The following is a 17,452-nucleotide window of genomic DNA, read 5'->3' on the forward strand; positions in this document are numbered from 1 at the left end:
GTAAAAGAATATTCAAAATTAGACAAAAAAAAAAAAAAAAAAAAAAAAAAAAACACTTCACATTTGAAAAAATGAAATATCACACTGTCACTGATCCCAGACAGCCAAACAAAACTCAAAAACTCTTTCTACAGAAGACAATAGTTTAATAAACACACTTGTCAAATGAAAAGGTATGCTTCGGAGAGGCAACGACCTGCTTGACCAGAGGCAGAGATGCTCATGTGAACTCTCTTCAGGAAACAACTAAGACAGTTAACTGGAATGAGAAATTAACAGCATGTCAAAACGGAAACAAGATAACTGAAAATAAAATAAAGACTGAACAGCAGGAATACAATAGTTTGTGCAACAGCAAATACAGTTTAAGTATATACAAGCATATATTCTTTACTGAACATTCAACAACAGCTTCAACTATGCATTGGGCTATGAGGACTTTGTGGTCTCTTTATGGGAAACTTGGGGCGTTATTCAGTCAACACCATTCGTTTCAGTAAGTGCTGAACAGCTGAAAGATTTCTTTTAGAAACAAGTCGCTGAGTTTCTAAGTGCTAGAGATGTCTTCAAAAAACAGTAATGCAATATTTCACATGAGGAGAATAAAGTGGAAATCAGAAACCTGCACTAATATCGGATAACATTCAGCATGTGTGTTCAGCTCTTATGAAATAGATGCACACTTCAGTTGCAGTTTGATGTAATGAAGAGAAATTTTGAGAACAATATCAAAGTCCAACAGTGAAGCGCTGATTTAAAAACACTGAAGACAGGACTTCTATTAGTGTCATATTTATAAGACTGCCAGTCTAAAAATGGCTGGAGGACTATAGGAGAATAGTGCAGCCATCAAAATCAATACAAACAGAGAGAGTATGTTACTTAATTACAGACTTTGTAATTACAGTATGTTAAGCCATTTCTATACTGTACTTTGAACCCACTTTGTTTTCAAAAAACAAGAACTACAGTACATGCTGTAAAACAGACTGCATACACTTGCAGCATAAAGCTCAATGTCAAACTGAGATTAAACTGCAGCAATATAGTATTTTCCCAAATAATCTTAACTGTTATTAACAATCTGGATGATTAAGGCTGAGTCTAGGGGACAATCTAAAAGTCTAAGCGTGGCAGAAGGCCAGATGTTAGAAAAGCAAGGCTTGTGACCAAAATGGTTGCTGGTTCAAATTCCAGTAACGTCTGAGGAAATGTGGGTGAACAAAAACAAATAAATAAACACTTTTCCATTCCCTCACCACAGAGGACACAGCGCAAGGCCAGCCAAAGCACATTTGGAGTAAGGCCTGTCTTTCCACATCCTATTTTTAGTACTCTACTTCCCTCTTTGGGGGATCACCATAAAATTCTTCTTTATAAAAGAAACATACATTTGTACAAGTATTTACAAAAGGGAGAGGAGGGGGAAACCAAGGCATTTAGTGTTTGGGTTCTACGATTATCCACAGAGACGTTTCCCATCCCTCCATCCCACATTCCAAACATTTTTCAGAGTCCACTCGGAGTGTTTTGTTTCAGCCCACTACTGTTTCAGGGTGTGTTGTGTCCTGGGCCAGCCCAAGTCCCTGAGATGTTATTGTTTTCTCTCTCAGCCAGTGCTAAGGATCTCAACCAGAGTCTGAATCACTGGTGTCTGAGGACGAGGAGGAGGAGGATGAGGAAGATGAGTCGGAGCTGGAGCTGCTGCCGCTGAGGCGTGAGGGCTGGGTGGGAGTCTCCACAGCGCTGGGCTTCTCCACTGAGAACACAACAATAAGAGTACGTAAATAAATACGGATAGAGCCAGGGAGAACGGAAAGTAAGGGAAATATTAATGTACCCTGTACAACAGTTTATAAAGAGACAGACAATAATCAAGTTTACATCCAAATAGTGTGCATGAGAAAACATGCACATACAGAAGAACAATGTGTGGGCTCACCTTTAGGTTTCGTAGGTTTCTTGACAGAATTGAGTTGCCCGCTGACGTCTTGCAGCCTCTTCTCCAGCTCCCTCCTCTTCTCCAGAGTCAGCTCCTCTTTAGACTTGGCAACACCGCCTTTCTTTCCTGCTGCAACTGGAAAGATGACAATGTTGTTGTTGGAATTAATAATCCTGGCAGTACATTGGTTTAGTGTAGCTTGTATAGTCAGTGTGGGAAATTCCGCCTCATGATGTGACCCAACATTTCACAACTTTTGTCATTGATTAAAGCTTCATGCAGCAAGCCTTGTGTTGCCATACTGTACGCACTAACTCAGCGTAATTCATAAATTTTCCTCATCACTGTATTGACCTTAAGGAGCTTATCAGGCGGTGTTTACTCAGGAGGAAAACTAACCCTTCAGTCACTGAGACACACAGAGAGAGAGAGAGGGCAAAGATGAATAACATATGTGGGTATGGTACCAAAGTGCATTAACTGGCTGAGAAAACTACATGCATGCCTGTCAATTTGGTGTACTTGGCTCCCTGTCTGGTTGTCAGACATTGCCTTCTTCTTATTACCGCTGTGATGGTTCTACCAATGTCCTCTATGACAACTGATCGACTGGCATGTCTGTCTGTCTGTCTGTCTGTCTGTCTGTCTGTCACGCTAATAACTCATCAATGAGTGCAAAGCTACATACAAGACATTATTAAACCACAATATGCTGGTATTTGCTTGACGGATGTTTCATTCACCTTGTTCACCGTAAGGCTTACGGGGCTTCTTCCTCAGACAGGTCATGACGTAGCGCTCCAGCTCTTTCAGTGTCGACGGCTTGAGCGTTTCAAAGTCAATCTCAATCTCCTCGGGGTTGGTGTCCCTCAGGGAAGGCTCCCTGGACTGAATGATGTGGACCACACGACCCAGCTTCTCGCCCGGCAGCTTGTTGATGTCGAGGCTCAGCTGGCGCTTCTCATCGTATGACATGGGCACGATCTCCTCCTCCTCCTCAGAGTCGTAGTGTGGCAGCATGGAAGTGGGCGGTGGGGGGTAGAACGGCTTCTTTGTGGCCCTGCAGAATCAAGAGGAAGCCATACAGTCATGAAAAAAGCCCATTATTCCCCTGCTTCAGATTCTAAATAAGCAATTACCAATACCAGATTATGTTTGTTACTGTATAATGTGGTAGTAGTAGTAGTAGTAGTAGTAATGTGGTTGATGGTAATTTGATGCTGTGGGCCATTATTTTACTACTAACTTGCGGTTCTTGTTACTCTTCTTCCCTTGGCTCTTCTTGGGCTGCGAGCCTGCTCTGGCAGACTTGGTTTTCAGGATCTTGCCGGGCATTTTCCATTCCTCAGAGCCAGCTCTGCTTCTGACAACTCGACTTCGCTTTTCCAGCTTCTTCTTTTTCTTCTTCTCTTTTTTCTCCTTCTTCTCCTTCTTCTTCTTGGGCTTGACGATGGGGCCTTGGGAGAGGGCAGCCAGCTGCTCGTGCACAGCTCGGAGCTGTTGAGAACATTTTAATTTAAAAACACTGATCGTTCTGAAAAACGTTTTTTGTTTGCACATGAAATTTGCGCGATGAAGAGACGTGGATAAATAAATAGCACTGGGAGGACTTACTTGCGTGCACACCTGGTCCTGTAACTCAGCCAAGCGATGTGCTCGCTCTTCCTCGCTGTCCGAGTTTGGGCTGCTCTCGCTCTCTTCGCTCTCACTGCTGGGCTCACTCTCGGAGGTGGAGGAAGAGGAGGACGAGGAGGAGGAAGAAGAGGAGGACGAGGATGTCTGATGGCCACTCATGGACATGGCTGTGCGATCCATATGTGGTTCGTCTGGCATCTTGGCAAAACGGAATTCAAACACATCCTGGGGCACAAAAAAAAAAAAAAAAAAAAGCCCAAGAACAAAAAAAAAAAAACAGGGAAGGGAGTAAAACTGTTAACTGTCACAGAAGAGAGTTCCCTCAGTCTGCTGCCCTTTCATTTTATTCTGTTCATCTGAAAAGTAGAAGTGGACAGGAGGGCTCACCTGCAGCTTCCGTGCCATGCCCACAACATCGTGGTCAGGTGGGTTGTACTTGTAGCAGTTGGAGAACATGAGTCGGACATCGCTAGCAAACTGTTGAGCGTCCCTGTATTCACGACAGTCCATCTTCCTCTGATGGAGAGATCGCAAATGACCATTTTTAGAGCTTAAACAAGACTTTTAAATCCATGTTTTTATATTGCTTAATAAATGACAATTTGCATTTTACAATACATTGCAGATTTTCAGCCCCAATGCTTGCTTCTGTGTTCGACATCACAGTGTGTTACTGTACATTTAAAAAAAGGACATTCTAACATTAAGAGATCTGAAACAATACAAACTGTGATCAGTAACACAATAGGAACTATATTGATTGTCTATTACTCTTTCCACAAGTACAAGCATACAAGATGTCACCTTGATGGTGCTGAGGTCCATGGGACACTTAATGATGTCATGATAGTCATGAAGTCCCAGTGCAGCTGCGTCCACGGGCGTGTAGAAAGGCCAGGCGTACGCAGCATGTTTCTTTGACAATATGTCCTTCAGCAGCCCACTACAGTACCTCAGCTGAGGGCTTAGTTTGCCCTTCCTCAAGGGCTGAGCCTGGACAGAATCAGGCAAGTCCTTCTTGGGGGGTTTAATGGGGCGTCCGCTGCCCACTCTGCGTCCACCGCCTGCCATCATTGGCTGGAGAAGGACGGGACCTCCAGGGCTCCTGACCAGGCCCATTGCAGGTTGGGTCTCCAAGCTCATGCCCCCCATGGAGGAGATGGTGTGCATGGAGGTGTCGTGGACCTGGCCCCCGTGGCCTCCCTTCCCCAAGCCCACCATGTGCGTTGCTCCGGACATGCCCACAGTCAGGCCCATGGTGGAGGGGGTGGTGGTGTCAGCCTTACGTTTCACACCTTTTTTCTACAAAGAAATATTGTGATCTCAATATTGTGGCTTTATTCCAATCATTATAATGCTTGCAATTTAACACGTTTTCCCTGCAAAGAAAAATGCTGAATATACGAAATATTTTACAAGGTTTCTTGAATGAGGTACGTAAAATCTGCCTACTTAAAAACCCTGGTCTTACTGGTCTTGTTTATCATATAATAATAATAATAATAATAATAATAATAATAATAATAATAATAATAATAAGCACAGCAATAGACAACCAGTTTGGACATTTTCTACACAAATTATGCTAATTATCATTATACATATTGTGTTTTTTGTATACCTTGGTTGTGGGCTGTGTAGGGGGCAGGCCCATGATGTTGGCCGGGGGCAGGCTTTTGGTCAGTACAGCCTGGGGAGAGTTGGCCAGCATGGAATCCCCAGTGTCGGAGGAAGAAGGAGAGTAGGCTGACTGGGACACCGCTGGCACCTGCTGAGCCCTCGCTGGTGAGAGATACATTTTTCAACTTTAGTGATAGGATTCAGCTACAGAATGGCAGGTGACCAAAAGTAATGTCTGCTACTTTTACATTATACTTTTCTGCTAATTTTGTAGTCAAAGGTTTCTTGTGATAATAGCTGTAAACTTAAACTTAAACAACACAAACAACAACTTTCAAATTCTGTAAGACTTTGTCACTAACTCACAGTTAGACGTGCGACCTCTTCCCTTGCTGTTCTTGCTTCGAGGAGCTGGAGGAGGCAGCTCAATTTCGTCCTGGGGCATCTGGGCCACCTTTTGGAGAAAGATCTTCTCTAAGGACTGAGCCATCAGCACAATGTCGTCTGTCGGCTAGCCGAGAAAACAATTCACAAACACATTAGCAACACCACAAAGAAGCCATAACAGTAAACAAATACTGTTCTTGGGACGGAATTTAATTTAAATTCACTTCTTTGATTCGTGTTTTGATGATTAGCTGATTAATTAATGTGCAGACTGATGAAAACATCAATACATTAAAAACCAAACGTTTGCTTCACAAATGCTTGAAGCTCATTCAAAGGGTTAGTCATTGCTTCGGATATTTAAAAAATGAAATGAATAACAAAAGTAAAAACAGTGATATATGGATAAAAATGATGGTGAAAATGATCTTTGGCGTTACTCCCAGGTGCTAAGACAGAACCAAAGTTTTGGGGATTTCGGGAACTACCACATAAGACACCTTTAGCAAGACACCTGGATTTAGACGCACTGTCAAAGCCTAATGGGGGGGCATGGGGGGGAGAGAGACAATCACTGTAATCTGTTGCATGATTACTTTAAGTATCCAACATTGTGTTTACATTTTCAGAGCAGTTGTCTGGTTTGTAAAAAATTATTTGGTAATGGATCTCCACTAAATCTTCAGAGGCAAAATCATGTTCCTTAACAGCTGGATGCTGTAATCATTTGTTTCTTTGTCAACTTTCATTTTCCCTCTTGCCTCAAGAGTTATGCTGTATATGCAGGTCAGCACGTGTTCTTACATAGGATAGCATCCCAGATAGAATCCCAGACAAGTTTCTGTTTTCAAAGTGTTAGATGACCCTTTTTTCTCATGGGAAACAAAGAAAAATTGCCCGCTCTCAAATCCTCAAGAAAATCCCTGGGCCCGGATCATCGATAAAAAAAAACTATAAGGCTTTGGTAGGGCAGTTAAAACAACAAACTATAACTTTAAAAGTTGGTACTAATCTCCATTTGGACATGTGCCCCAATTGCTTTGAGCTTTATATAACCCTGTGTTATCCTTGCAGTGAGTAAGGTCTACCCGATAATATAAATATAAGCAATTATAGTGATGTCATCTTATTGAGGAAAGAATAAGAGAGAAATTAAAAACGGACAAAAACACGATGTATAAAGATCTGTTTTTTACCTTTTAACCTACCTTGTTGTAGATGTAGCAGTTGGTGAACATTGTGTTGAAGTCCTGAATGCACTCACTTGCACTGCGGTAGAAGTTGTTCTCCAGACGCTTTTTGATGGTCCCCATGTCCATGGGTTGTTTGATAATTTTATGGTAATCCTGAAAATGGCAGAATGTTACAGAGATCTGAAACACATGGAGTTTTTATTTAAAAAAATAAAACAAAAAATGAAACCATGACTGAAAAGTGATCCGTTTCATCCTGAAAAGTCCGCTTTTTCAAAAACCAACATGGCTCAGTTCAAAATTTTGTTTCAAAACAAAATTCCTCATCTCTCGTCATGATTTGACATGGGATGATTTACGACCACTATACTTAATAGTGATGTTTGCTCAAAACAGAGCGACTGAAGTCTCATATGTCATGTTGAACATTGCAAATGAACTAAATCTAACAGAAAAAGCATCCCGTAGGGGATTTTTACTATAACATCTGAGCTGAGGCACCACAATGAATTGCTGAAACATAAATAATACAAAATTAAAGTGAAAGTCTCTCTGTTGACGCTCCTGCATTTAACTCACCGGTAGGTTAAGCCTGTAGGCATCCACAGGCTCATGGAATGGCCAGGCAAAGTGATGCCTCCACAGTGACTTCATCAGGGTCCTCTGGAGATACTGCAGCTGGTTGGTCATGCGGCCTGGCCGGCTGGGATCCTTCACTGGGGGCTGTGGTGGGACGGGAGGCCCCTGGGGCATCGTGTGCGGCAGAGACGGGCTCTCAAAGTCCTCATACAACAAGGAGGGCTTGCGAATGCGTTTGCCCGAACTACTGTGTTGGTCCATCCCGCCACTGGACAACCCGACCAGAGAGCTGGAGGGGAGGACACAGAGGAAAAGATAAGATGGAATGATAAACAATAACTAGAAAATTCCACAAGAAATTTTGACAGTGTACCTACTACTTGGTGCACATCCCAATAACACTGGCTAACAGTAAATCTGCTGTTTGACACGGCATACAGTAAGAGTCTCCATGATAGGAGGAGGAGTTTGTGTTTGGTTATTCAGAATTTGAGAAACTCTGAATAAACCTTAAAATAGGGCTGGGCGATATGGAGAAAATCAAATATCACGATATTTTTTACCAAATACCTCGATATCGATACCGCAATGATATTGTAGTATTGACTATTGGTGCTTGCACAAAATATTTACACTGAGATTTTTGATAAATAATCAGCAGTAATGTGGATATAATGACTAAGTAGGTAAAGGCAAAGAATAGAACAGTTACAACAGTCTAGTAAGTTCAGAAAATGACATCACTCTACAGTAATGCAGCTTTAAAAAAGGAAAAGACAACCTTACACCATATTTACATATCACTATGGGAACACTGGTATAAGTGTCTTTTATAGAAATTGAGTATTGTTGTTTCTTTTGGCTTTTATTTCGTTGTATAGGTTTTTATTTGTTTTTAAGGTATGTTGTATGTCATGTCTGTGTCTTTTGAATGGACCTTGAGTCTGGAATAAAAACGTTGATGATTACGATATTACATTATCCAAAATCTAAGACGATATCTAGTCTCTTTTCACGATATTTATATAATATCAATATATTGCCCAGCTATACTTTAAAATGTTCCACATCTTTCATACATTCAGAGTAGTATTCAACTTCCAAATCACATTAATACTTAAAAAAAAATATTCAACCTTCTTTGAGGCTTTGAAAAGAAATTCCATTAGTGTGTCTTGGATAGAATGTTCAGACTCAGAGTTGGGGAACCAACTGAGCGAGGAGCAGCAGATGCAAATTTATTTTTATTTTGCTGTACCATCCAGTTTGAACTCTCATACATTTGTTTTACATCAAAACGTAAGGAATGTGTTGCCCTTTCTAACAATGTGCTTAGGGAGGCAAACAGACTTTCACATGAGGCACAGTGAAAGTCTGCGATTGGCGCAGTGAAGGAGTGAAGGAGGAGACTGTAGGTTTGACAGGTCAAAATGTCCATTTAATGATTATACCTCTGAAGTTCGTTCTTTAATTAAAAAAAGATTGCGATTGAAGTGTGTGAGAGAGAAAATACAATGGTTGGGTAAAGGCCATCGTCACCACAGGTATATAGTTAATAACAGCAGAGAACAACACGGCCTACAGTAAAGAGTCTCCATGATAGGAGGTGTGTGTCAGAACTTGTTACTATGGTGATTTCCGCAGTGAGGGAGTAGAGGCGTAGAGTATCTTCAATGGTTCAAACATGTACATTTAATGATAATTATACATACATTTGTTCTGTAATTCAAAAATCGTGAGTCCAAATGGCAAAAATATTATCATCACCAGAGAGCTAAAAGTCTGGCGAACGCATTGATGTGATTTTTATGTTTGTGGTGTCATATATACGGGACACAGATCTGGTAACAAACAGGGAACTGTCTGCGTCCTTCCAGATATTTCTTTTCATTGTTTCTATCGGCAGTTGGTATGAACAGAGCCAAAAGTTTAAGTTCGGTAAATTCCATAGTTACATGTCTACGACCAGTACATATGTTCCTACATTGCAGCTCCCCCCCTCTTTGGGCCACACACACACACACACACACACACACACACACACACACACACACACACACACACACACAATAAAAGCTTGAATCGGTATGGCCCCAAAGAGGGGTTGTTTTGAGCTATGTTAAGCGATTTCCCATTAAAGTCTATGGGAAATTTTGTACCGTCTTTTTGCTGATTTCGTGAAAAACGCGGCAAATCTCTTACAAAAGTTATGGCACACCATTCCCGATCGTTACTAGGGTTGGGCATTACGATTCCATCGGAATCGTTTGGAGGATTTGGTTTCAAATCTGATCATGGGCTCCAAATTTAACATGCGCAAGTTTTGGTTTCTGTAGCGGTCAGGCCTTGTTGTGTTGCTATGGTTTGGCAAGACACCGTAAGAAGGGTGGGAAATATTTTTAACATGACTTTATCATTTACAGAGCAAAAATGCTTATGTTATCATTAGTTAGCTCGTTCGTGTTTCCTAACTGCTTAGCAAGTTATAGGAGCTTAGCCGGGAGCTTAAAGGAACACGCAGACTTATTGGGACTTTAGCTTATTCACTGTAACCCCCAGAGTAAGACAAGTCGATACATACCCTTCTCATCACCGTGCGTGCTGTAACGCTGCCTGACGGCTCCAGCATTAGCTTAGCCCAGCACAGATCCTGCAGGTGAATGGTTCCAGTAATCCTACTGATCCAAATTGTGACAAAATAACACCAACATGTTCCTATTTACATGTTGTGATTTGTATAGTCACAGCGTGTACAAAAAAAACAACGTAACATGAGACACAGCCATCTTCTAACAGTAAACAAGCCGGGAACTATATTCTCAGACAGGTTTGCTGCGAGCATATCACTCCGCCAAAGTACTATATTCTTCCGCCTAAGAATATAGTTCCTGGTTTGTTTAGGGATAGAAGGTGGCTGTGTCTCATGTTACATTGTTTTTTGTACACGCTGTGACTCTATAAATCACAACATGTAAATAGGAACATGTTGGGGTTATTTTGTCACTTTATTCGGAGCAGTAGGATTACTGGAACCATTCACCTGCATGTTCTGTGCTGGCCTGATGCCACCGGAGCCGTCAGACAGCCTTACAGCACGCACGGAGATGAGAAGGGTACGTATTGACTTATCTAACTCTGAGGGTTACGGTGAATAAGCTAAATTCCCAATAAGTCGGCGTGTTCCTTTAACGTAGACAGCTAAAGTTTATGATGGCTGCCCTACAGTTGTCAGAGTTAGCTTAAACTTCATAAATTACCTTCTAATAGCTGTATTCTCAGTAGCGTGACAATCTGCAAGACACAGGTTGCTTATTAATCACTAAAATAGTAGTGACAGCACCGTTCGCATCATGCCTAACATAGGGCTGGGCGATAAATCGATTTTATCAATTAACTCAAATGTGTAGTAGGGGTGGGGGAAAAAATCGATACAGCATAGTATCGCGATATTTCCCGTGGCAATACTGTATCGATACACAGACGCCAAGTATCGATCTTTTATTATTTAAATTGCACATGAGAATTTAACTTTTTGGTAGTAGAATAATAAAATCAATTGCTTATTCAGTCCACCAGATGGCGCTGTTTGTTTTCTGGTGAGGTCAGCGGGGTGACTGTCAGCGTGCAGGAGGATGTAGATAAAATAAACATGGCAGCGTCAGAGAAAGAAATCAGAAATGCACCATCTGCGTTTAAATCAAGTGTTTGGACTTTTTTCGGATTTTTTAACAAGGAAGGGACAACTGAGATGGATATGAGACATGGGATTTGCAAGGAGTGTCGTATGCAAATAAAATACTCAGGGAATACCACAAACATGAGGGCTCATCTCACACGCCACCATCCAGAGTTAGCGTTGGCCGAGGACGGTAAAGCTAATGCTAAACCAGCTCCGCCGAAAAACCAACCAACACTGGACACACTTAGCTTGACAAAGCTACCTCCCAATTCAGAGCGAGCTAAGAAAATAACTCAAGCTATCGCCTACTTCATGTGCAAAGACCTGCGTCCATACAACGTTGTGGAAAATGAGGGATTTTGTCACTTGCTAAAAACACTGGAACCAAGGTGCGGGACTCCGTCGCGCTGCTTTTTTCACAGATACAGCCGTACCCAAGCTCTACAGAGAAGTTAAGCTTAAAGTTAAGGAAAGTTTGAAACCAGCAGAACGTGTTGCATTGACTTGTGATGCATGGACGTCACGGGCAGTGGAGTCCTATGTGACTATTACAGCTCATTATCTCACAGAAGACTGGCAACTGCTGTCTCACGTTCTCCAAACTAGAGCAGTACACGAAAGTCACACCGGGGCAAACATCGCTAACCTTCTGCAAAATGCAGCACGGGAATGGGGGATTGCAGACAAAAACCTGGTGGTTGTCACCGACAACGCTTCTAACATGGCCGTTGCCGTTCAGTTAGCGGGACACCTCCATGTGAAGGGTTTCGCACACACGCTGAATCTGGCGCCGCAGCCGCGTTAAATCTGCCAGCAGTGGCCAGGCTCATGGGGAGAGTACGGCGAATAACCAGCTTTTTCAACAGAAGCACGGTGGCAAACCACGCTTTGGAGAAAAAACAGATGATGTTACAGCTCCCGACCCATAAACTGAAGACTGATGTCAGCACGAGATGGAACAGTGCTTATGAAATGCTACTGCGGTTTCTTGAACAGCAGCCTGCCGTTTGTGCAGCACTGTTGTCTCCCGAAGTAAGAAAGAGTAGCACAGATGTCTTCACATTGAATGAGTCTGATATTGGGAACGCTGAAGAAATTGTGCGAGCATTGAAGTCGATGCAAGTGGCGACCACCGTGATGTCCGAGGAAAAGAATCCTACTCTCTCACTCGTCGCACCGCTGCTCGCACAGTTGTTACATGACACACAGGACAACATTGGTGACACAGCGCTAATCAGAGACGTCAAAAAAAAGCATCAGTCAAGATCTTAACAAGAGATATGCCAGTGCAGCAGAGAAGAACACCCTCTACACAGCATCATCCCTGGACCCCCGGTTTAAAACCCTGCCATTCCTGTCCCCAGAGGAGAGACAGGAAACCTTTGCCAGAGTGGTTGCCGAGGCAGTAACCCTTCAGGTAATCAAACATTTAAATAATAATTAACCCACATGTCACTCTCTACTAATATTGTAGTCATATTAGTAAAGATTAAAAAAATAAAGACAAACTATAAATTACCAAATATAAACAACATTTTCTGCATACTTAATTAAAGATACAGTACATATTTATTCTCTCCTACTGTGTGTGTGTGTGTGTGTGTGTGTGTGTGTGTGTGTGTGTGTGTGTGTGTGTGTGTGTGTGTGTGTGTGTGTGTGAATTTTACAGGAAGAAATTAGGCAGCAGATCATCTCTGAGCCAGAAGTCCAGGAGCACCAGGAGGAACCTGGCTATACTGAAGAGGAACCTGGACCAGCCAAAATGAGGAAGTCATGTGGGCTAACAGACTTACTTGGTCAGACTTATGGTGATGTTGGAGCCCCAACAAAATCATTAACTGCCATAGCTGAGGAGGAAGTGAAAAGATACCAGGAGGTCACACCACTGTCACTCACAGAAGAGCCTCTAAGCTGGTGGAAATCACATGAGCGAGTCTATCCTTTCCTGGCCAAGCTGGCAAAAGATACCTTTGTATCCCAGGTACTAGCGTCTCAGCCGAAAGGGTCTTCTCGACGGCTGGAGACATTGTCACAGCACAAAGGAGCACTCTGAGCTCAGAGCATGTTGATCAGCTCCTCTTTCTGAGCAAGAATGCTGACATTCCTTCACTGTCCAAATGTTTTTGAACTTTTTTAGTACCAAGGTTGGCAGCAAACAGTAGCCCATTTTGTTTACTTAAAGAGTACATGTTGCAATTTATTTAATTTTAACATTTTATTTGAATGTAAGGCTACATGTTTTATTTTATTTAAATTTAACAGTTATTGCCTTTCCCTAGGGGCTGAAGGGCCTGCACAACTTTTTTTGTACAAGTTTCATTGTAAAAAATACCTGTAGTAGCACAGCAGTGCATACCTGTTTGTATTACAGTCTAGTCCACCTTAATTAAAAATGCAAACAGTTCAGTTTGCCAGTTGTATACAACATTTATAACATATTCATTAAAGTGCTGGTTAGTCAGTCAGCTTGACAGTCCCATTTTACAGCAATAAAATTCATGTGAGATGAACAAACAGATGTTGACAAAGTTTTCCTTTGGGGACATAATAATGAAGTTGGAAAAAAGGTAATAAATTGCAATATATTGCAGAATATCGCAATATGTTTAAAATCGCAATAATATCGTATCGTGACCTAAGTATCGTGATAATATCGTATCGTGGTACCTCTGGTGATTCCCACCCCTAATGTGTAGTCAACGTGGATTTGTTTAAATGAAAAATTAGCTTTCTCCTTAACATCCGCCGACGCTCCCCTCTGGGCTCCCGTAGCTCCGAACACCCGACCGAAAGAAATTTGATATTGCGATATCGATAATGAATATTTTGATAGATATTAATTTCGATATTTTTAAACATATGTAAAATTACCAAAGTTATGGGAAAACACATCAAAAATAGATTTCATATTTCCCAGTGCTAAAACAATACATTAAAAATGTTGCCTGAATTGAAAGAATAAGAATTATATTTATATATATATATATATAAACAAATATAAACACGGGGAATTTGAATGGGACTTATGTATCGATACTCGCAGAATCGATAAAAACACACACACACACACACACACACACACACACACACACACACACACACACACACACACACACACCACACACCTTTTGAACAACAGAGCTACTAGTGTATGGAGCTAGAACAGTGACAGTAACCTGTGGTATTGAAAATAAAAATTGACACTGTAAAATGTTGTACTTAAATATACGCTCTCCGTCTCTGCAAGATTGGGAATGATTGAGATTTCAAACAAACAGGCAGAGATAAACAGACTTACTTGAGATTTGGAGGTTCCAGGTGAACTTGTGGAAGGCATTGCAGACATGCCATTATAACACATCTGTGAGGATGCCTGTATATGCAAATTACCTGTAAACCACACCCTCTTTGTCTCTCCCCTCAAGCCCCTCCTCTCTATGCCAAAACAATGACAGAAAGTTGAAACTGAAAACCAGTGATATTGTAAAAATCCTGACAGTGTAAAAAAATAAAAAATAAAACTGTCACTGAAAAAAGACAGACATCAAGAAAAAAAATGTAGATTGACATTGAAAAACCTATCATAATGCTAAAAAATGTCAAAGTGAAATAAAATAATAGCATTGTGAGATTACAACTTTTTGATGTTTGTGTTTTATATTTCAGTTCAACATTTTTCAGTGCCAATATTTGTTGTTTGAATGCCAATTTTTTTTTATTTTCAATAACACAGGTTACGCTCACTGTTCTAGCTCCATAATACTAATGTGGCTTAAAAATAAACATTACCAAAAAGTATTTACATGATCATTTAAAAAAAAAAAAAAAAAAAAAAAAAAGCTCTGGCAAAAACGTGACCGTAAAACACAGACAATGCTTTGCGTTGTAAACATTTGAAATAATAAAAAAAAAAAAAAAAAAAAACACTTTTGAAAAAAAATAAACCGAATGTTCAGGAGGTATTAATATTTAGATTAAACGTATAACTCCTTGTGACTAATGTGGCTTTGTTGTTTCAACCTGCATTGAATAAGCTTGTGCTTCTGCCAAAATGCATTCGTTTTATATAGTCAACAATCTTTATCATTCAACGAAAGAAAAAGTCGTGGCTTTACAATCCAGCAGCTGGTTATCGCGTGGTTCGGACGCCCCGCCCTCACTGTTTGTAAACACTGCCTCACAAGGACAGAAACGAATGACGGACAGCGATTTTATGTACAAAATAAAAAAATAAAGCAAAAGCGTAACATTCTTATATAACGGGGATACTTTAGAAAACTGGTCGAACTGTTAACATGTCAGTTTATCCCAGACATTTCGCCACAGCATGACGTTTGATCATCCGGCGCAACAGCTAGTGTCACCGGACTGCAACAATGCCTGACAAATCTGTTCATTGACGGCTGCTACATTTTTTGCCATTAGCACATGATGCGTCTTATAAGCATACATGACACGGTACGTTACCGGTTATCTTACGAGATAGGCACATGAGGTGCAAAATTAGCTAGCGTTAGCAGGGTGCCTGAGCGATGAATGACCTGACTGACAGAGAGCCGGCCGGTGGGGCTGCAGCTGTCATTTGCCTTCCCTTGTGCCAGAGAAACTAACGTTAAAAGCAACAAAAAAAAAAGGGGGCTTCACGTACCGAGTTTACAAATGCAGCTGCATGTCAGTCAACGTTAAGCAAGCTTTAAGTTAAAAGCTAACGTTAGCTAAATCAATCTGTGTCCAAACAACCGTTCGTTGACAAGCTAGCTAGTATTATTATCGAGAGGCTAACGGTAACTAACCTAGCTAGCTAACCATTATATGATGACATTTAACTTTTGTCCATCTGCACGGGCACTGCAACGTTGATCAAATCTTGACGGTTCACGTAGGCATCGATCTAAATTGCTGCGGGCTTTACCTGTCGTGATGCGGGTTGACGGCCGCTTCCATCGGGCTGAAGGCGGAGTGTTATTACAATCCAATTTTTCCACCACTGTTGACGCTGCACTTCCACTGAGACACTACCAAACAACTCCGCAACGAAATGGCGCCCAATCGCTTCCGTTTGACCTTATATAAACCTACCACGTGGCAGTGCTGCATATTTCCTGTCACGTTTGGGGTGATTCCGCGCTCTTATTGGCTGTAACCAGACGTATGTCATACCGAGCACACGCCCAGCACCTCCCTCCTCTCCGGTACATCTTGTGCTCTTTCATGTTTGAACACAATTGAAGCCGCAGTGCGTTGAATTTTCTTCAGTTTTTTAGATTTAGCCTTCAAAGTATTTACAATTACGGCTTAACTTTTACAGACGAACGTCCTTCTGTCTTCATGGAATGGTGTTATGATGTGTTTGTGATCTGCACTGCAGTAGCCTATCTGGGTTGCTGATACAGGTCCTGCCTTATTATAAAACCCCTTCGGATTTTACATTGGTGGTGACTATATTTTATGGACATTATAAAAAAGTGGCAATTATGATTATTGTGGGCAATCACTCAGTTTGCTTGATATGCTTTTATATGACGTGTTGACACATTATCTGTTTTCAACCCAAAAATACTGAGATTGACCGAAATTCTTTCCACCATGAACCCCCACAGCCTTTTTAGCCATGCATTAAACAAACATCTTGAGCTGGAATCATTGTTATTAGCCTATGAAAGTAATGCTGGGATTCTATAAGAAATATCCTTTGACAAAGAATATAACTTTGCATTGATGCAGGACATAATATTTTAGGGAGTACTCCGGTGACTTATTACTTCACGTTATAAAGCTGGGGGATTCACAAGTTTCAAATAATTATAAAAAATGGAAGCAGCAGAGGGTAAAAGCAAAGAAAGGGGAGGTAACCTTGCTCCTTATGACCTCATAAGGAGCAAGATTCCAGATTGGCACATCTGAGCTTTCATTTTCTCAAAGGCAGAGCAGGATACCCAGGGCTCGGTTTACACTTATTGTCGCCATTTCTAGCCACTGGGAGAACTCATATTAATGTTAAAAAATGTTCATGCCGTGGGACCTTTAAGGAAACTGGGATCCACTCGGTTTTCATCATCACTGTCTCAGCAGAGGATGATAACACAGATGTCATTCAAGCAGTCCAAACTCCATTGTTTTAGCTATGGTAACCAAACAGAAACCATCTGTTCCTAACTATTAGAAACTAGCCTACCTACATCAGTATGAAGTCAAGTTGACACTCCTTCATACAAATCGTCAATTAGCAATCAGTCTGCAGGGTTAGGCCACATTGTCCCATCGCCAAGACAGAAGAGACTGAATATCAATAGTGGCTATTTCTTATACTCTACAGTAATAGATGTTTATACTTTACTGTAATAGATTTTATTTTGGTTTACATGTATTTTGTGTAATATTTACAGTATTTCAGTTTTCAGCCGCAGTTTGAAAATC

General features: G+C 41.2%; 1 protein-coding gene across 2 annotated transcripts; it reads right to left on the reverse strand.

The window, feature by feature from the left end:
• Positions 1-122: 122 nt before the first annotated feature.
• brd2b (bromodomain containing 2b) lies at positions 123-16,097 on the reverse strand. Of its 2 annotated transcripts, XM_028580622.1 has the most exons (12): positions 15,948-16,097; positions 7,357-7,645; positions 6,793-6,930; positions 5,564-5,708; positions 5,199-5,359; positions 4,382-4,879; positions 3,965-4,093; positions 3,557-3,802; positions 3,189-3,439; positions 2,686-3,002; positions 1,943-2,077; positions 123-1,759 (listed from the first exon to the last, which is right to left on the reverse strand). In XM_028580622.1, exons 1-12 carry the CDS (start codon positions 15,977-15,979, stop codon positions 1,629-1,631), a joined length of 2,472 nt encoding a protein of 823 aa, XP_028436423.1. In that variant the 5' UTR covers positions 15,980-16,097; the 3' UTR covers positions 123-1,628. The 2 variants fall into 2 exon arrangements, with proteins under 2 accessions (XP_028436423.1, XP_028436424.1); XM_028580623.1 differs by lacking the exons at positions 7,357-7,645; positions 15,948-16,097 and having other exon boundaries at positions 6,781-6,867.
• Positions 16,098-17,452: the final 1,355 nt, after the last annotated feature.

The sequence above is a fragment of the Perca flavescens genome, chromosome 6 (assembly GCF_004354835.1).
Source record: "Perca flavescens isolate YP-PL-M2 chromosome 6, PFLA_1.0, whole genome shotgun sequence".
Taxonomy (NCBI): domain Eukaryota; kingdom Metazoa; phylum Chordata; class Actinopteri; order Perciformes; family Percidae; genus Perca; species Perca flavescens.